This window comes from Oncorhynchus mykiss, chromosome 11 (genome assembly GCF_057628025.1).
Source record: "Oncorhynchus mykiss isolate SJ-2025 chromosome 11, ASM5762802v1, whole genome shotgun sequence".
In the NCBI taxonomy this organism is placed as follows: Eukaryota; Metazoa; Chordata; class Actinopteri; order Salmoniformes; family Salmonidae; genus Oncorhynchus; species Oncorhynchus mykiss.
The window spans coordinates 4649018-4670731 of record NC_143032.1 but is presented as its reverse complement, the minus strand read 5'-3'; the positions used below and the strand labels follow the sequence as shown (position 1 = coordinate 4670731).

The 21714-nt window shown below is 42.8% G+C and overlaps 1 protein-coding gene across 1 annotated transcript in view; it reads right to left on the bottom strand.

The window, feature by feature from the left end:
- The window catches only part of LOC110536527 (transient receptor potential cation channel subfamily A member 1), a 69251-nt gene that overhangs the window by 20099 nt on the left and 27438 nt on the right, over window positions 1-21714 (bottom strand). The window contains exons 9-20 of the mRNA XM_090189225.1: window positions 19853-19901; window positions 19431-19530; window positions 19028-19128; window positions 14042-14211; window positions 12239-12403; window positions 7037-7151; window positions 4465-4631; window positions 3745-3835; window positions 3273-3332; window positions 2889-2987; window positions 2493-2563; window positions 664-823 (exon numbers count right to left, since the gene is read on the bottom strand). Of these exons, the coding sequence (XP_090045351.1) occupies window positions 664-823; window positions 2493-2563; window positions 2889-2987; window positions 3273-3332; window positions 3745-3835; window positions 4465-4631; window positions 7037-7151; window positions 12239-12403; window positions 14042-14211; window positions 19028-19128; window positions 19431-19530; window positions 19853-19901 (1348 nt within the window). The remainder of the gene's footprint in view (window positions 1-663; window positions 824-2492; window positions 2564-2888; window positions 2988-3272; window positions 3333-3744; window positions 3836-4464; window positions 4632-7036; window positions 7152-12238; window positions 12404-14041; window positions 14212-19027; window positions 19129-19430; window positions 19531-19852; window positions 19902-21714) is intronic.

Sequence of the window (21714 nt, the reverse complement as noted above, 5' to 3'; positions counted from 1 at the left end):
AGGTCACATGACTGTATCCTCCTCCTTCTGGGGAATGAGAGATGTGTGATGACATCACCCCGATTGCATCCCAAATGGCGCCCTATTCCCTATACAGTGCACTACTTAGAGACAGTTGTAATGTACTGTATGAATCAATTCAATGACCTGCAACTTTGACTATACTTTCTATAGCAGCATTTCCCAAACGTGGTCCTGGGTACCTCAAGGGGTGCACATTTAGTTTTGTATACCCTAGTCTTGATGATGAGGTGATTAGGCTATTTGAATCAGACGTGTTGTGCTCGGGAAAACATCAAAATGTGCGACCCTTTGGGTCCCAGGGACCAAGTTTGAGAACCTTGCCTATAGCAATGTGTTGTTTATATAGCGTATACTAGCGAATGCATAATGCAAATCACTTCCGTTCAACTGCTTGACCACTAGACCTATACTAAGGCACGGTGTGAGAATGTCATTTTTATTCCCACTCGTAAATTGATACTAGCCAATCCATTATGGCAAGGTCTCACCCCCCATGCACTCGCTTTCTTCTGTTTGTTAGTAACACAAAGCATCTGCTCCTTTCATTACAATTTCTCCTAACACACACACACACCATTACAGCCGAGCCCACAGCACCTGGCATTTGACAGCCATGCAGCCAGTATTACTGTACAGTACCTCTCTGAAGGAAATGGGCACCATGGTGACAGCTGTGGTGTTGTCAGGGCTGGTGTAGTCCAGGCTGGGTCTCAGGCTCACTATGAGGTGGGTGAGAGGAAGCAGACCCAGCAGGTACACGAACAGGTTCAGAAGGTGGGCAGCGCTCCCGTAGGCCACCCTGGAGTTAGGAAATAGAAGAATCATAAAAGCCTAATGGGCCCTGGTCGAAATCAGTGTAGTGTTTAGCAGGGGTTGGAACCGGTTCAGGGAACAGAATCGAAAACTGGAACAAGATTCAAGGAACAGAAACGGAACCTGGAACGAAAGTGATCCGTTCTGGAACAGAAATGTTATTTTTAAAGGCTTTTGAACTGGTCAACAACATTATTTAATGCTACCGAGTTTGTGCTGCTACCCTGTTGTTTTGATACCGTGTTGTTGTCATGTTGTGTTTCTACCATGCTGTGTTGTCATGTGTTGCTGCCATGCAATGTTGTTGTCTTAGGTCTCTCTTTGTGTAGTTTTGTGGCGTCTCTCTGGCCGTGATGCATGTTTTGTCCTGCATTTTTATTTTTAATCCCAGCCTTCGTCCCGCAGGTGGCCTTTTGCCTCTTGGAGGCCGTCATTGTAAATAACAATTTGTTTAAATAAAGGTTAAATACAAATAAAGTAAAATGTTCCAGGCATTTTTTTCTACTCACACAAAAAAATGCAACAAAGCTCCTATGCGAAGCCAGTGTCTGCCTGCAAGTTAAACATCTTTGCCAGTGTGTGTGAGCCCCTCCCCCTCTGAAGCATAGGCTACTGTAGCCCCTCCCCCTCTGAAGCATAGGCTACTGTAGCCCCCCCCCTCTGAAGCATAGGCTACTGTAGCCCCTCCCCCTTCCGAAGCGTAGACTACTCTAGCCCCTGCCCCTCTGAAGCATAGGCTACTGTAGCCCCTCCCCCTTCCGAAACGTAGGCTACTGTAGCCCCTCCCCCTCTGAAGCATAGGCTACTGTAGCCCCTCCCCCTTCCGAAGCGTAGACTACTCTAGCGCCTCCCCCTCTGAAGCATAGGCTACTGTAGCCCATCCCCTTCCGACGCGTAGGCTACTGTAGCCCCTCCCCCTCTGAAGCATAGGCTACTGTAGCCCCTACCCCTTCCGAAGCGTAGACTACTCTAGCCCCTCCCCCTTCCGAAGCGTAGACAACTGTAGCCCCTCCCCCCTCTGAAGCGTAGACTACTGTACTGACATTAGAATTGTGATTCAGAAGATGGGGAGAGATTTTTTATTAGCTAGAGAAGAATGGATTAACATTTTCAATGGTATTTAAGGATACTATAGGCCTAGTTTATTAACTACAAAAATGTTAGATGTGTTTTTAATTCTGGTGCCGCTCTGCACACACAAGCTTGTTAGCTAGCTAGCTCACAGGATATTCAAAGTTCCTCCTTACAAGCCACTCCTCCTAGATATAATTCTGTGGACCTAATTCAGATAATGCATGTCATAACAAGGTGGCCAGCGCTTCAAGCCTCCCCCTCAATCCAATATCGCTCTCATCTTGCACCATAGGCTACAATAGTTTGTCCATCACACACGTAAACAACTAGCTTACCTGCTCGATCCGCACTGATTGGTGAAGTAGTTTAATGGGCAAAATTTTAAAAAACAAACGTGATTTTACAGGTTATAAACTTTTTTGGTGGTTCGAACTGGTTCAGACTCTTTATTTTGCTGGCCGGAACAGTGGAAAGGAACTTAACAAATTATGGTTACGTTTAAAATTAAATGATTGTGAAATAATTTAGTTTCCAACCCTTTGCTATACGGAATAGGGTCCTTGATTACTCTAAATACTGACCACTTCATCTCCAGGTATTTCTTGCAGACGGGGTGTGAGAGGAGCTCTATGCGGTTGTATTTCACCATGGCCTGAGAGAGAGAATAAAAGGTTGATGAGTATTTGGATCATTGGATGTTAAAAATAATCTCTCTCTTACTAAAACATTTAACTCTAGCACACTGGTGAGCTTGATGCTTCCAACAGCTAATGGATATTTTGTACACCAACGTTTCTGTCCCAATAGACCTTCACCAGGCTGTTTTACAGAGAGCTGAAACCCCGCTCTCGTTAGAACTCTCGCTGCCGCAGGAGCTCACTGTTCTGAACAGTACAGGTTTGCTTTTACACTAAATCTACAATAGAAGCTGAGGTTAAAAAAATAAAAATAGTCTAATGTATCCGTAGTGTTCTTACATTCAGAGTGGCCAGAGGCTGGATCTTCAGGCCTTTGTCTACCTTTGCGTGCTTCGCCAGTGCTATTGGAGCCTGAAGCCACTGGAAATTGTAGTCGATCTACACAAAAGAAAGAAAACAGCATTTGAAATTGTAAGAAACGTTCATATTTTTGTATTTATTTTACTGAAATTGTACAGTAGGTTTGCAAAATTCCAGAATCTTTCCCAAAATTGTTCAGGTTTTCCATGAAATCCTGGAATATTTCTGGAATCTAGAGGGAATACGCAAGGGAAATAGGGAATCCTCCAACCAAAATTTCTGTAAAACCAGGGAATTTTTGTGTAAAAGTGAACTGTCATTTTGCCTCCCTAGTATTAAGTGCATATGGTGGAATATACTCACATGGTAGTCAGGACTTCTGGTATCGTCGTCTGATTCTCTAATGCAGCGATCCAGAAGGTACTGAACAGGTACAGGGAGATGAGGTGAAATCACCTGGTTAACCTCCTGGTTAAACTAATGGCCACAGGATTTTCCTCCACGTTTATATATTTGTAAAAGTCTATGCACAAGCATATTATCATTAACCCTTATTTTATCAACTAAGTTGACTGAAAACTTGAACATCTAGTTTTCAGCAATGACATGGGTGATAAAATATATTTGTTCTCAGGACACCCTTTTAAATCAAATCAAATGTTATTTTGTAAAATACAGTAGGCTACACGTTACTCTCATTTCTCAATATATTTCTTCCTTCAAAATCAAATCAAATCAAATCAGATTTGATTTGATTTGATTCCTTCACCGGCTTAAAAAAAAGTTGAGGCTCAAACGGATCCTCACTAATTTTACCAAGAAAGTTGGAGCAAACCTTGCAAGACTCTGGCAGCAAGTCAACCAGGTCCAACACTGGACAACGACGGCCAGCATCACGTTTGAACATACTCAGGATGTGAGTACATCTGTAAAACATAAACAACAAACACATACACACGAACATGTCTTTATCTGGAGGGTCTGTGATCCTCTCCTTGTGATTGGACCAGGAGAAACCCATGGCAGAGAAAGGTTAATAGACCACTAGACTAGGGTTGTAAAATCCCAAGTCTGTGATCCTCTCCTTGTGATTGGACCAGGAGAAACCCATGGCAGAGAAAGGTTAATAGACCACTAGTCTAGGGTTGTAAAATCCCAAGTCTGTGATCCTCTCCTTGTGATTGGATCAGGAGAAACCCATGGCAGAGAGGGGTTAAGGACCACTAGACTAGGGTTGTAAAATCCCAGTAACATTCCCAAAACCTGCAGGTTTTCCAGAAATACCGTTTAGAGGACTATGGATTTCCTTCTTATTCCCTATTAATTCCAGGAAACTTCCAGGTAGGAATTTTTTAAAGAAAAACCTGGGAGTTGTGGTTAAATCACCAGAGTTTCGCAACCCTAAGCCCACTGGACTAACCCATTGGTCCCCTAACAATGCCCACTGCACCGTGGCTGCCCCTGTTCCAACCTCTATCTTTTTGAAGAGGGTCGGGTACAAAGTAGAAGAATGTCTGTGGACTGGATCAATGAAGTATTTGTTTTCTGGACTGACCTGTCACTGTCGATGATGGCGTTAATCACGTCCTTCCTCCCATGTTGCAGTGCTTCGTGGAAGAAGGAGGCGTGGTTCTTGTTGAGGCTGATCTCCGCCCCTCTCTGGAGAAGCAGTCTCACCGCTGCTACGTGACCCTCCCGGGCTGCCAAGTGCAGCGCAGTGCTCTGATCACAACAACAACAACAACACGATTTGTGAATTCAAATCATCGACGAACCAACACATCACCAGACACGTTTATCCATTCATTCAGTAAGAAGTATCTGAAGAATAAAAGCATTTAAAAATTAATAAATTTGGTTTCCAAAGAGGGTGCTTATTGCTGTTAGAATGTCTGGCTAGGCTACATATCATGATTGTTTGGTTTGTGTTTAGTTTTATTTTGTATACTTATTGGCTAGAAACGGAATTATGTTTACAAAATTGATTTGTCCTGAAACATAAAGGTCGTCTGAATGAAACATTGAGGTTGTCTGAACGAAGCATAGAGGTTGTCTGAATGACACATTAAGGTTGTCTGAACGACACATTAAGGTTGTCTGAACGACACATTAAGGTTGTCTGAACGACACATTAAGGTTGTCTGAACGACACATTAAGGTTGTCTGAACGACACATTAAGGTTGTCTGAATGACACATTAAGGTTGTCTGAACGACACATTAAGGTTGTCTGAACGACACATTAAGGTTGTCTGAACGACACATTAAGGTTGTCTGAACGACACATTAAGGTTGTCTGAATGACACATTAAGGTTGTCTGAATGACACATTACGGTTGTCTGAATGACACATTAAGGTTGTCTGAATGAAACATAGAGGTTGTCTGAACGACACATTAAGGTTGTCTGAATGACACATTAAGGTTGTCTGAACGACACATTAAGGTTGTCTGAACGACACATTAAGGTTGTCTGAATGACACATTAAGGTTGTCTGAATGAAACATAGAGGTTGTCTGAACGACACATTAAGGTTGTCTGAACGACACATTAAGGTTGTCTGAATGACACATTAAGGTTGTCTGAATGACACATTACGGTTGTCTGAATGACACATTAAGGTTGTCTGAACGACACATTAAGGTTGTCTGAACGACACATTAAGGTTGTCTGAATGACACATTAAGGTTGTCTGAATGAAACATAGAGGTTGTCTGAACGACACATTAAGGTTGTCTGAACGACACATTAAGGTTGTCTGAATGACACATTAAGGTTGTCTGAACGACACATTAAGGTTGTCTGAATGACACATTAAGGTTGTCTGAACGACACATTAAGGTTGTCTGAACGACACATTAAGGTTGTCTGAACGACACATTAAGGTTGTCTGAACGACACATTAAGGTTGTCTGAATGACACATTAAGGTTGTCTGAATGACACATTACGGTTGTCTGAATGACACATTAAGGTTGTCTGAATGAAACATAGAGGTTGTCTGAACGACACATTAAGGTTGTCTGAATGACACATTAAGGTTGTCTGAACGACACATTAAGGTTGTCTGAACGACACATTAAGGTTGTCTGAATGACACATTAAGGTTGTCTGAATGAAACATAGAGGTTGTCTGAACGACACATTAAGGTTGTCTGAACGACACATTAAGGTTGTCTGAACGACACATTAAGGTTGTCTGAACGACACATTAAGGTTGTCTGAATGACACATTAAGGTTGTCTGAATGAAACATAGAGGTTGTCTGAACGACACATTATGGTTGTCTGAACGACACATTAAGGTTGTCTGAATGACACATTAAGGTTGTCTGAACGACACATTAAGGTTGTCTGAATGACACATTAAGGTTGTCTGAACGACACATTAAGGTTGTCTGAACGACACATTAAGGTTGTCTGAACGACACATTAAGGTTGTCTGAACGACACATTAAGGTTGTCTGAATGACACATTAAGGTTGTCTGAATGACACATTACGGTTGTCTGAATGACACATTAAGGTTGTCTGAATGAAACATAGAGGTTGTCTGAACGACACATTAAGGTTGTCTGAATGACACATTAAGGTTGTCTGAACGACACATTAAGGTTGTCTGAACGACACATTAAGGTTGTCTGAATGACACATTAAGGTTGTCTGAATGAAACATAGAGGTTGTCTGAACGACACATTAAGGTTGTCTGAACGACACATTAAGGTTGTCTGAATGACACATTAAGGTTGTCTGAATGACACATTACGGTTGTCTGAATGACACATTAAGGTTGTCTGAATGAAACATAGAGGTTGTCTGAACGACACATTAAGGTTGTCTGAATGACACATTAAGGTTGTCTGAACGACACATTAAGGTTGTCTGAACGACACATTAAGGTTGTCTGAATGACACATTAAGGTTGTCTGAATGAAACATAGAGGTTGTCTGAACGACACATTAAGGTTGTCTGAACGACACATTAAGGTTGTCTGAATGACACATTAAGGTTGTCTGAATGAAACATAGAGGTTGTCTGAATGACACATTACGGTTGTCTGAATGACACATTAAGGTTGTCTGAATGAAACATAGAGGTTGTCTGAATGAAACATAGAGGTTGTCCGAACCCCATCCTCATCCAGCTTGTCCAGTAGTTTGATGTTGGTGGCCAGGACGATCTTCATGGTCTGGGTGTACCCCTCTGCCGCTGCATGGTGTAAACAGGTCCTCCCTTTGTAATCACTATGGAAGAGACAGACAGACAGACAGACAGACAACACTGAGGAATAGACAGACAGACAGACTGTTGATGGAATTTATATAAATGACTAGAATAATCCACCCTGAAGCCATATAATCGTATATGAAATTGATTAGAATTATGTATAACCATAGTCTGTACAATATGTCTATAATAGCATCTTAAAAACAGACTGTCGGTGTCGACCTTGGATTCGGTGCCGACCTTGGCTGGGGTCACTGAGAGTACTTCCCAGGGTCTCCCTATCTTGAGGGAGGATGGGGAGTAAGTCTCACGGAATCCCCTAATCTTTGTCGGTTGTGTAGCAGGACATTGTATGCCAATGTTAGTGTAAATGTGTGTGTATATGTTCGTGTGAATGTGTGTGCTAATGTTAGTGGGACTGTGTGTGCGTATGTTTGTGTGAATGTGTGTGCGTATGTTTGTGTGAATGTGTGTGCTAATGTTAGTGGGATTGTGTGTGCGTATGTTTGTGTGAATGGGTGTGCGTGAGAAGTCAGTATAAAATTAATTATTTTGTACAACAGACCAGAACGTTGCCGTGAATAAACATTTGAGTATTGAAGACTGGGCCTCTGTCTGTTTCGTTTCAATCAGTATCTTACAAATCCTGGTTAGCAGACTGAGTCGTTTAATTGAATTGGTTTATGAACATTGAGAACATAATTCTCATAATTCTCATGACACAGACTGCACTAATGAATAGAGAGATACAGACAGACAGACAGACAGACAGACAGACAGACAGACAGACAGACAGACAGACAGCACTGAGGAATAGAGAAAGACAGACAGACAGACAGACAGACAGACAGACAGACAGACAGACAGACAGACAGACAGACAGACAGACAGACAGCACTGAGGAATAGAGAAAGACAGACAGACAGACAGACAGACAGACAGACAAACAGACAGACAGACAGCACTGAGGAATAGAGAAAGACAGACAGACAGACAGACAGACAGACAGACAGACAGACAGACAGACAGACAGACAGACAGACAGACAGACAGACAGACAGACAGACAGACAGACAGACAGCACTAGGGACAAATACAGCAGGACTTTGTCACAATATCACACACACTATGACATCCTGCTATGTAGAGTTGCCACTGCAGAAACATAATGAATAGAATGGGCTTGGATCCTCTGATCATGGCAATTTGACTGGTAAACTCATGGGACCACTCCCAACGGCTGCCTGGCATTGCGATGCAGTCATTTCCATTGTAATGTAGATCAAATTATGTTAATTAACTGACGTGGTTCATGCAATGGAATGTAGTTTTTGTTATGTGAGTTGATTCAACAAGTCACAGATTGATGGGTACACTTCCTGCTTTACCTTCCTGCTTAGCTTCTCTGTGCAAGAATGGGTAACTGCCTACATCGAGGATGTCTGGAAGTGGGCGTGTCAACAGAAGTTTGCGTATGGAAAGCGGATCAGCTAATTGGACCGATTTGTTGCCGTTTTGCGAGGCTGATTGGGCTGCACAACGAGTCGATTGTTGACAACTGTAGAATTTTAGCTAAGCCTATCCCTTTCTCTAACTTTAACCTCATTAGCCTAACCTTCTACGTTAATTATCCTAACCTTCTACGTAAATTATCCTAACCTTCTACGTTAATTATCCTAACCTTCTACGTTAATTATTCTAACATTAATTATCCTAACCTTCTACGTTAATTATCCTAACCTTCTACGTAAATTATCCTAACCTTCTACGTAAATTATCCTAACCTTCTACGTTAATTATTCTAACATTAATTATCCTAACCTTCTACATTAACTATCTAACATTCTTTGTTAATTATCCTAACCTTCTATGTTAATTCTCTTAACCTCCTACGTTAATTATCCTAACCTTCTATGTTAATTCTCTTAACCTTGCTCTTGCTGCGGGCGATTCCCTGATCCACCTCTACGCCGACGACACCATTCTATATACTTCCGGCCCGTCCTTGGACACTGTGCTATCTAACCTCCAAACGAGCTTCAATGCCATTCAACACTCCTTCTGTGGCCTCCAACTGCTCTTAAACGCTAGTAAAACCAAATGCATGCTTTTCAACCGGTCGCTGCCTGCACCCGCACGCCCGACTAGCATCACCACCCTGGATGGTTCCGACCTAGAATATGTGGACATCTATAAGTACCTAGGTGTTTGGCTAGACTGTAAACTCTCCTTCCAGACTCATATCAAACATCTCCAAGCTAAAATCAAATCTACAGTCGGCGTTCTATTCCGCAACAAAGCCTCCTTCACTCAAGCCGCCAAACTTACCCTAGTAAAACTGACTATCCTACCGATCCTCGACTTCGGCGATGTCATCTACAAAATAGCTTCCAATACTCTACTCAGCAAACTGGATGCAGTCTATCACAGTGCCATCCGTTTTGTTACTAAAGCACCTTATACCACCCACCACTGCGACCTGTATGCTCTAGTCGGCTGGCCCTCGCTACATATTCGTCGCCAGACCCACTGGCTCCAGGTCATCTAAAAGTCCATGCTAGGTAAAGCTCCGACAAATCTCAGTTCACTGGTCACAATGGCAACACCCACCCGTAGCACGCGCTCCAGCAGGTGTATCTCACTGATCATCCCTAAAGCCAACACCTAATTTGGCCGCCTTTCGTTCCAGTTCTCTGCTGCCTGTGACTGGAACGAATTGCAAAAATTGCTGAAGTTGGAGACTTTTATCTCCCTCACCAACTTTAAACATCTGCTATCTGAGCAGCTAACCGATCGCTGCAGCTGTACATAGTCTATCGGTAAATAGCCCACCCAATTTTACCTACCTCATCCCCATACTGTTTTTATTTATTTACTTTTCTGCTCTTTTGCACACCAGTATCTCTACCTGTACATGATCATCTGATTATTTATCACTCCAGTGTTAATCTGCAAAATTGTAATTATTCGCCTACCTCCTCATGCCTTTTACGCACAATGTATATAGACTCTCTTTTTTTTCTACTGTGTTATTGACTTGTTAATCGTTTACTCCATGTGTAACTCTGTGTTGTCTGTTCACACTGCTATGCTCTATCTTGGCCAGGTCGCAGTTCCAAATGAGAACTTGTTCTCAACTAGCCTACCTGGTTAAATAAAGGTGTTCTCAACTGGCCTACCTGGTTAAATAAAGGTGTTCTCAACTAGCCTACCTGGTTAAATACAGGTGTTCTCAACTAGCCACCTGGTTAAATAAAGGTGTTTTCAACTAGCCTACCTGGTTAAATAAAGGTGTTCTCAACTAGTCTACCTGGTTAAATAAAGGTGTTCTCAACTAGCCTACCAGGTTAAATAAAGGTGTTCTCAACTAGCCTACCAGGTTAAATAAAGGTGTTCTCAACTGGCCTACCTGGTTAAATAAAGGTGAAATAAAATATAAAAATAAAAAAACCTTCTATTAAGCTGACCTGCTGTGAACCTGACTATGGCCGGTCTAACCCAGAATGGAGCACTGATGTTCCACCCATCGCTGTTGATCCACCCACTGATGTTCCACCCATCGCTGTTGATCCACCCACTGATGTTCCACCCATCGCTGTTGATCCACCCACTGATGTTCCACCCATCGCTGTTGATCCACCCACTGATGTTCCACCCATTGATGTTCCACCCATTACTGTTGATCCACCCACTGATGTTCCACCCATCGCTGTTGATCCCCCCACTGATGTTCCACCCATTACTGTTGATCCACCCACTGATGTTCCACCCATTGATGTTCCACCCATTACTGTTGATCCACCCACTGATGTTCCACCCATCGCTGTTGATCCACCCACTGATGTTCCACCCATCGCTGTTGATTCACCCACTGATGTTCCACCCATCGCTGTTGATCCACCCACTGATGTTCCACCCATCGCTGTTGATCCACCCACTGATGTTCCACCCATTATTGTTGATCCACCCACTGATGTTCCACCCATTGATGTTCCACCCATTACTGTTGATCCACCACTGATGTTCCACCCATTACTGTTGATCCACCCACTGTTGTTCCACCTATTGATGTTCCACCCATTACTGTTGTTCCACCCACTGTTGTTCCACCCACTGTTGTTCCACCCACTGTTGTTCCACCCACTGATGTTCCACCCATTGATGTTCCACCCATTACTGTTGATCCACCCATTGATGTTCCACCCATCACTGTTGATCCACCCACTGTTGATTCACCCACCAATGTTCCACCCATTACTGTCGATCCCCCACTGATGTTCCACCCATCACTGTTGATCCACCCACTGTTGTTCCACCCACAGATGTTCCACCCATTACTGTTGATCCACCCACTTCTTTTGCAACACCCCCGCGGGGCGGCAGGGTAGCCTAGTGGTTAGAGCATTGGACTAGTAACCGGAAGGTTGCAAGTTCAAATCCCAGAGCTGACAAGGTACAAATCTGTCGTTCTGCCCCTGAACAGGCAGTTAACCCACTGTTCCCAGGCCGTCATTGAAAATAAGAATTTGTTCTTAACTGACTTGCCTGGTTAAATAAAGGTAAAATAAAAAAAATATAAATACATTTCAGCCATGCTTGGAGTCATTGGTAACTGCAATCTCTGCCAGTCTACCCATTATGCCATCATTGGCATGAATGGGGGACGCCAGTTCTATTTCTACGGGGTGCTAACTTTCCCAATATTCACAGGTTCCCCAAAAATCCTGGTTGAAGAATTCCCAGATTTCCTGCTTTTGGTGATATTCCAGCTGGGATTTCTAGTATAACAGGAACTTTTGGGACATTTTACAGAAATGTTGTTGACCCTAATCCTAACATTGAAGTGAGGATCTGTTGCACAAACCTTTAGAGGCATAATCAATGCCAAAAAAAAAACAGAGCAACTTTCTTCACAACTATGAACAGTAGACGAGACCACCACCAACATGACCCTGGGAGAAGTTGCCATCTCCACCAGGATGAATCAGTAGCGGCGACAGCATTAGCAACAGGACCTAGTAATGTACAGTGCCAAAAAAACTGAGCAACTGTCTTCATAACTATGAACAGTAGACCTAGTAATGTACAGATGGTGCGTTAATACCAGTGAAACAGGGCTCCTTTACGAAGCAGCAGCTCCACCACCTTGGTGTGTCCCCCTCCAGAGGCCAGGTGTAGGGGGGTCAGGCCTCTCTCGTCCCCCTCGTTCAGCAGACGGGAGTCTGTGATTGTCTCCAGTAGACGCTGGCAGGTGTTGACACGACCATACCTGATGAGAGTGCGGAGAGGAGAGGAGGGTTAAACGTAACACCTGGTGTTAATACCACAGATGTAGGATCTTAATTTGAGCCAGTTTGCTCGAGCAAGAAAATAATCCTGCGGCATCAGGAAATGTGAATTATTATGTGGATTATACACTGAGTAGACAAAGAATTAGGAACACCTCAGGAGCATTCCATTACATAACAATGACTATTGGCTAATGTCCCCTCATTTCACCCTATCAGGAGCATTCCATTACATAACAATGACTATTGGCTAATGTCCCCTCATTTCACCCTATCAGGAGCATTCCATTACATAACAATGACTATTGGCTAATGTCCCCTCATTTCACCCTATCAGGAACATTCCATGACATGTTCATCCTTAATTAGATTCCAATTTTTATTTTTTATTTAACTAGGCAAGTCAGTTAAGAACAAATTCTTATTTTCAATGACGGCCTAGGAACAGTGGGTTAACTGCCTGTTCAGGGGCAGAACGACAGATTTGTACCTTGTCAGCTCGGGGGTTTGAACTTGCAACCTTGCGGTTACTAGTCCAATGCTCTAACCACTAGGCTACCCTGCCGCCCATCTCTTTTATTTATACATTTGCAGAAATGTCAAAAACCTGTTTGGCTGAAACCAGTTGCTGTGGAGAGGCAGATAAGAGCATCAGCTAAATATAGATTATAGTAGATATAGACTACTAAAAACATCACTGACTGGGCAGTGAAGATTAGCCTAGCATGTTACCCTATTAAAAACACCACTGACTGGGCAGTGAAGATTAGCCTATCATGTTACCCTATTAAAAACACCACTGACTGGGCAGTGAAGATTAGCCTAGCATGTTACCCTATTAAAAACACCACTGACTGGGCACCACCTGACCTAACCCCACTAGACCTAACCCCACTAGACCTAACCCCACTAGACCTAACGCCACTAGACCTAACGCCACTAGACCTAACGCCACTAGACCTAACGCCACTAGACCTAACCCCACTAGACCTAACGCCACTAGACCTAACCCCACTAGACCTAACCCCACTAGACCTAACCCCACTAGACCTAACAACACTAGACCTAACCCCACTAGACCTAACCCGACTAGACCTAACATCACTAGACCTAACAACACTAGACCTAACATCACTAGACCTAACTCCACTAGACCTAACGCCACTAGACCTAACGCCACTAGACCTAACGCCACTAGACCTAACCCCACTAGACCTAACGCCACTAGACCTAACCCCACTAGACCTAACCCCACTAGACCTAACCCCACTAGACCTAACAACACTAGACCTAACCCCACTAGACCTAACCCGACTAGACCTAACGCCACTAGACCTAACTCCACTAGACCTAACAACACTAGACCTAACATCACTAGACCTAACAACACTAGACCTAACATCACTAGACCTAACTCCACTAGACCTAACAACACTAGACCTAACAACACTAGACCTAACAACACTAGACCTAACAACACTAGACCTAACGCCACTAGACCTAACGCCACTAGACCTAACTCCACTAGACCTAACACCACTAGACCTAACAACACTTGATCTAACACCACTAGACCTAACTCCACTAGACCTAACAACACTAGACCTAACACTACTCACTGGGCAGCGAAGTGCAGGGCAGACTTCTTGTCCTTGGACTTGCGGTCCAGAGAGACCTGTAGAACCAGGATGTTCTTGACCGATTCGTGGATGCCCAGTCTGCAGGCGTAGTGGAGAGGGGTACAGCCCTCGTTGTCCTCGTTACTCAACAGATCCTTCACACTGCTGTGCTGTTAAAGGAGGCAGGACACACACACACACACACACACATAAACACTTGATCCCTGACTTCGCAAGAGCAGGTAGACAGATGCTGTCTGCCATCCAAAGGGTCTGCTGAAGTCTATTATCTGTGCTTGACCGTTTTAGAGGTTACAGCAGATCACTGAGACGCTTGGCAAAGCTTTAAATGGTTTAAATAAACTATAATTTGGCACAGAACGATGGTAATAAAGTTCAACAGCCTTGGTGCTCCTTCCTAACAGCACCCTAGTCCCTTGTTATAGTGCACTACTTTTAACCAGGGCCTATAGCCAAATGGCACCCTATTCCCTTTATAGTGCACTACTTTTAACCATGGCCTATAGCCAAATGGCACCCTATTCCCTTTATAGTGCAGGTTAACCAGGGCCTATAGCCAAATGGCACCCTATTCCCTTTTTATAGTGTACTACTATTAACCAGGGTCTATAGCCAAATGGCACACTATTCCCTTTATAGTGCACTACTTTTAACCAGGGCCTATAGCCAAATGGCACCCTATTCCCTTTTTATAGTGCACTACTTTTAACCAGGGTCTATAGCCAAATGGCATCCTATTCCCTTTATAGTGCACTACTTTTAACCATGGCCTATAGCCAAATGGCACCCTATTCCCTTTATAGTGCACTTCTTTTTACCAGATTGGGTCAAAAGTAGTGCACTATGAAGGGAATAGGGTTCTATAGGCCCTGGTCTAAAGTAGTGCACTATAAAGGGACTAGTGTGCCATTTGGGATGCACTCCTACTGGACTCTAGGAACAGACTCATAAGGGTTTGTAGAGGTAGAGATTGTTAGCTGGATGAAAATGAATGGTGGCAGAAAGCGATACGCTATCCCACCTTTAATGTTGATGTCTTTCCCTAACTTCGAAAAACGAGTCGCTTTTACGTAACCTTCCTTCCTAACCCTTACCATGACCTCATTGAAATTATGCAGTGTCTAAATTAAATAAAATGTTATCCATGACTTGCTTTGTAAACAACAGGTTGTAGACTAAGAGCGAAATGCTTTGTAAACAACAGGTTGTAGACTAACAGTGAAATGCTTTGTAAACAACAGATGTAGACTAACAGTGAAATGCTTTGTAAACAACAGATGTAGACTAACAGTGAAATGCTTTGTAAACAACAGATGTAGACTAACAGTGAAATGCTTTGTAAACAACAGGTTGTAGACTAACAGTGAAATGCTTTGTAAACAACAGATGTAGACTAACAGTGAAATGCTTTGTAAACAACAGGTTGTAGACTAAGAGCGAAATGCTTTGTAAACAACAGGTTGTAGACTAAGAGTGAAATGCTTTGTAAACAACAGATGTAGACTAACAGTGAAATGCTTTGTAAACAACAGGTTGTAGACTAACAGTGAAATGCTTTGTAAACAACAGATGTAGACTAAGAGTGAAATGCTTTGTAAACAACAGGTTGTAGACTAACAGTGAAATGCTTTGTAAACAACAGGTTGTAGACTAACAGTGAAATGCTTTGTAAACAACAGATGTAGACTAACAGTGAAATGCTTTGTAAACAACAGGTTGTAGACTAAGAGCGAAATGCTTTGTAAACAACAGATGTAGACTAACAGTGAAATGCTTTGTAAACAACAGGTGTAGACTAACAGCGAAATGCTTTGTAAACAACAGATGTAGACTAACAGTGAAATGCTTTGTAAACAACAGGTTGTAGACTAACAGCGAAAGGCTTTGTAAACAACAGGCTGTCGACTAAGAGCGAAATGCTTTAATTACGAACCTTCCCCAACAATACAACAATATAGAGAGAAGTAAAAAGAGAAAACTAATAGAAAGATATTAACGAGGAATAAAAAACAATGACTAGCGATAACTTGGCTATGTAGACGGGGTACCAGTACCGAGTACCAGTACCGAGTCAATGAGCAGCGTACGAGGTAATTAAGGTAACTATGTACAATATAGGTAGGCATAAAGTGACTAGGCAACAGGATAAATAATAAACAGGTAACAGCAGTGTATGTGATGAGTCAAAGGAGTCAGTGCAAAAAAGAGTCAATGCAGATAGTCTGGGTAGCTATTGTTGAACTATTTGACTAACTATTTAGCAGTCTTGTTCAACAGTCATGTCTTGGGGATAGAAGCTGTTCAGGGTTCTGGCCCATGCCAAATCTTTTAAGACTCCTGGAAGGAAGAGACGTTATCATGCCTTCTTTATGACAGTGTTGGTGTGTGTGAGATCCATGATAAATCGTTAGTGACGTGGACACCAAGGAATTTGAAAGTCTCGACCCGCTCTACTGCATCCCAGTCGATGTGTATGGATGCGTGCTCGGCCCTCAGTTTCCTGTAGTCCACAATCAGCTCTTTTGTCTTGCCGATGTTGAGGGAGAGGTTGTTGTCCTGGCACCACACTGCTAAGTCACTCATCTCCCTATAGGCTGTCTCATCGTCATCGGTGATGAGTCCAACCATGTTTTGTCGTCAGCAAACTTAATGATGGTGTTGGAGTCATGTGCGGCCAAGCAGTTGTAGGTGAACAGGGAGTACAGGAGGGGACTAAACACACACCCCTGAGGGGTGCCAATGTTGAGGGTCAGCGTGGGGGACGTATTGTTGCCAACCCTCACTACCTCCAGCGGCCAGTTAGGAAGTCCAGGATCCAGTTGCAGAGGGAGGTGTTCAGTCCCAGGGTCCTGAGTTTAGTGATGAGCTTGGAAGGCACTATGGCATTGAACGTTGAGCTATAGTCAATAAACATCATTCACACGTAGGTGTTCCTCTTGCCGAGGTGGGAGAGAAGTCAGTGTGGAGTGTACAGTAATAGAGATTGCTTAATCTGTGGATCTGTTGGAGCTGTATGAATAGGTGTGGGTCCAGGGTGTCTGGGATAATGGTGTTGATGTGAGCCATGACCAGCATTTCAAAGCATTTCATGGAAACAGATAGTCATTTAGATAGGTTATGTTGGCGTTCTTTGACACAGGGACTATTGTGGTCTGCTTGAAACATGTAGATATTACAGACTGGGTCAGGGAGAGGTTGAAAATGTCAGTGAAGACACTTGCCAGTTGGTTAGAGCATGCTCTGGGTATGATATTACAGACTGGGTCAGGGAGAGGCCAGATGGTCAGTGCATTCTCTGAGTATGCGTCCTGATAAACCGTCTAGTCCTGAGGCCTTGTGAATGTTAACCTGTTTAAAGGTCTTACTCAGATTGGCTACGGAGTGTGAGATCACACAGTCGTCCGGAACAGCTGGTGCTCTCATGCATGGTTCAGTGCTGCTTGCCGGGGCAGCTCGCAGCTGGATTTCCCTTTGTAATTCGTGATAGTTTGCTTGCCCTGCCACATCGACGCTGGCCACCTGGTGAAACTGAGCAGTCATGAGAGAAGGGCCTTGGTCAGGGAGGTGTCATACCCAGGAAGGTTTGAGGCTGTAATCATTGCCAAAGGTGCTTCAACAAAGTACTGAGTAAAGGGTCTGAATACTGATGTAAATGTGATATTTTAAAACATTTGTTAATGAAACAAGTTTTTGCTTTGTCATTATGGGCTATTGTGATGTCACTATGGGGTATTGTGATGTCATTATGGGGTATTGTGTGTAGATTTATGAGGAAAAACAAACTATTTTAATACATTTTAAAATAAGGCTGTAACAAAATGTGGAAAAAGTCAAGTAGTATGAACACTTTCTGAAGACACTGTATGCGGAGTTCGTTGTAGAAGTTGGTCACAGCAATGTCAATAAAACGGAGATTAAAACCGCTCTGTGATGCACAGAGTAGTATTGGGGTCTGAATACTTTCCGAATGCATTGTATTTTCCTAAGGTGCAATACATATGAAGGCCAGTAGACGGGGACCTAGTTCCACTAATGACCATGGGATCACTGGTGTGACCCTCTGAGACATTAGGAATTGCTTTCACGTGTGGTATAACGCGAGAGCCAGACATGGCAATTCTGTGTGATTGGGTTTTTTGTTCTGTTGAAAAAACAGATGTGGGCAGTAGTCCCAAATATGTATATAGTTTGTTTCATTGATGTCTGCGCCCCCAAAACACTGGTACAGTACTTCTCAAGACCTGGGGGAACCACAATCTGGTGTTGAATGCCTTCTTCATTATGGATTGCAGTGCTTTTCACAACAAAAGACAACGAATTTCAACGTGTGTTTTAAAAAATATTTTTTGCCTTTATGGCGGTAGGTAGACTTGGAGCGTTGGGCCAGAATCCGCAAGGTCTCTGGTTCAGATCCCCAAGTCCTCTAGCCGAATAGGTGAAAAATCTGTCTGTGCCATGGCACTTAACCCTAATAGCTCTAGGGTCGCCGTCAATAATGGCAGATCGCTGGTCTTGAGTCCACTCTCCGAGTGAGTCTCAGGGGGAGTGAGATATGTAAAAAAAAAAAAACATCAAATTCACACTTGTACAGCTGTGAAATAGGTCAAACCTAATTATTATCACTCATATAAGTGTCTCAAAAGTTTGTTTTGACATTGTATTTGACATTATATTTCTGAATCAATACATCTAAAACACTTATTACTAAATGTCAAGGTAAAAAACACATAAAACAGCAGAGTTGGTCAAATGTCCGTAAGGTGGCAGCTATTCTCTATTCTCTGCAGCGCCAACCTTAACCCTCGTTCCTAACCCTAACCTTAATGAATTTCAACACCAATTCTCTGCAGCGCCAACCTTAACCCTCGTTCCTAACCCTAAACTTAATGAATTTCAACACCTATTCCTACACATCGGTTTCTGTAACAACATGTATTTCCCAAGCATTTCTACCACATCATGTACCTGCAAGACGTCCCCGGAGAGGTTTTTGAGGCCTTTGGGTTGCAGGATGGCCAGGTGGAGGAAGTTACATCCTGATTGGTCCTTTGTTTTCACGTTGGCACCTGAAACACACACACACAAAAACACACACAAACACACACAAACACACACACACACACACAAAAACACACACACACAAAAACACACACACACACACAAACACACACACACACACACACACACACACAGACACACACACACACAAAAACAAAGACACGCACACAAAATCACAGACACACACACACAAAAACACACTTAAAAACCTGAGTTTGATCCACGGACTTGTTGAATTTTAATACAATGATTGTACCATGCAATCCCATCTGCAACGACTATTAAACACTGTGAATCTATAACAGCTGACCTTTGGACAGCAGAAGAGCCACAGTTCTCCAGGCTCCACAGTTAGTAGCCAGCAGCAAGGGGGAAAGACCCTTACTGTCAATGTAGTCAATGTCTGCACCCTGTCAACACAGAATTCAATACAGGTCCCAAATGGCAACCTATTCCCTATATAGTGCACTACTTTTGACCAGTGTCCCTGGCCAAACAGGTCTCATAGGCCCTGGTCAAAAGTAGTGCACTACACAGGAAAGAGGGTGCCATACAGTTGCAGAAGCTCAAACCGGCACCTTATAGGGGATAGTTTATGGGCCATATTCTTGTAGTGTGTTTACCTTGGAAATTAGGTGTCCGCCAACTCGTGTGTGTGTGTGTGTGTGTGTGTGTGTGTGTGTGTGTGTGTGTGTGTGTGTGTGTGTTTGAGTGCCTGTGTACTGTATTTACCTTTGAAATGAGGTACTCCGCCAATTCTGTGTGATCAAATATAGTTGCCCTGGAAAAATAACATGCATTATATCACAGCTATAAACAGGCTCTTGTTTGCTTACGCTGCCCTTTGCCCAATATACAGCGCCTTCAGAAAATATTCAGACCCCTTGAGTTCTTCCACATTTTGTTACTTTACATTTAAAATGGATAAATATATATATTTGTTTTAAACTCTGATATCTACACATACAGTTGAGGTCAGAAGTTTACATAAATCTTAGCCAAATACATTTCAACTCAGTTTTTCACAATTCCTGACATTTAACCCTAGTACAAAATTCCCTGTCTTAGGTCAGGTAGGATCACCACTTTATTTTAAGAAATATCAGAATAATAGCAGAGAGAATGATTTATTTCAGATTTTTTTTCTTTCATCACAATCCTAGTGGGTCAGAAGTTTACATACACTCAATTAGTATTTGGTAGCATTGCCTTTAAAATGTTGAACTTGGGTCAAACCTTTCGGGTTGCATTCCACAAGCTTGGGTGAATTTTGGCCCATTCCTCATCAGACCAGAGGACATTTATCCAAAAAGTACGATCTTTGTCCCCATGTGCAGTTGCAAACCGTAGTCTGGCTTTTTTTAATGGTGGTTTTGGAGCAGAGGCTTCATCCTTGCTGAGAGGCCTGTCAGGTTATGTCGATATAGGACTCGTTTTACTGTGGATATAGATATTTTTCTACCTGTTTCCTCCAGCATCTTCACAGCATCTTCACAGGGTCCTTTGCTGTTCTGGGATTGATTTGCACTTTTCATACCAAAGTAGGTTCAGAACAGATCTCCTTCCTGAGCGGTATGACGGCTTCGTGGTCCCATGGTGTTTATTCTTGCGTAATATTGTTTGAACAGATGAACGTGGTACCTTCAGCCATTTGGAAATTGCTCCCAAGGATGAACCGGACTTGTGGTGGTCTACAATATTTTTTTCTGAGGTCTTGACTGATTTCTTTTGATTTCCCCATGATGTCAAGCAAAGAGGCCCTGAGTTTGAAGGTAGGCCTTGTTGTACATCCACAGATACACCTCCAATTGACTCAAATTATGTCAGTTAGCCTACCAGAGGCTTCTAAAGCCATGACATCCTTTTCTGGAATATTCCAAGCTGTTTAAGGCACAGTCAACTAAGTGTATGTAAACTTCTGACCCACTGGAATTGTGATACTGTGAATTATAAGTGAAATAATCTGTCTGTAAACAATTGTTGAACATATTACTTGTGTCATACACAAAGTAGATATCCTAACCAACTTGCCAAAACTATAGTTTGTTAACAAGAAATTTGTGGAGTGGTTGGAAAATGAGTTTTAATGACTCCAACCTAAGTGTATGTAAACTTCCGACTTTAACTGTAATACCCCATAATAACAAAGTGAAAATAGTTTTTTTAGAAATGTTTGCAAATGTATTAAAAATAAAAAACAGAAATCCCATACTTACGTAAGTATTCAGTCCCTTAGCCTCGAAATTGAGCTCAGGTGCATCGTGTTTCCATTTATCATCCTTGAGATGTTTGACAACATGATTGGAGTCGATCTGCGGTGAATTTAATTGATTGGACATGATTTGGAAAGGCACACACCTGTCTATATAATGTCCCACAGTTGACAGTGCATGTGAGAGCAAAAACCAAGCCATGAGGTCAAAGGAATTGCTCCGAGACATGATTGTGTCGTGTCACAGATCTGAGGAATGGTATCAAATCATTTCAGCACCACCGAAGGTCCCCAAGAACACAGTGGCCATCCATCATTGTTAAATGGAAGACGTTTGGAACAACCAAGACTCTTACGAGAGCTGGCCGCCCGGCAAAACTGA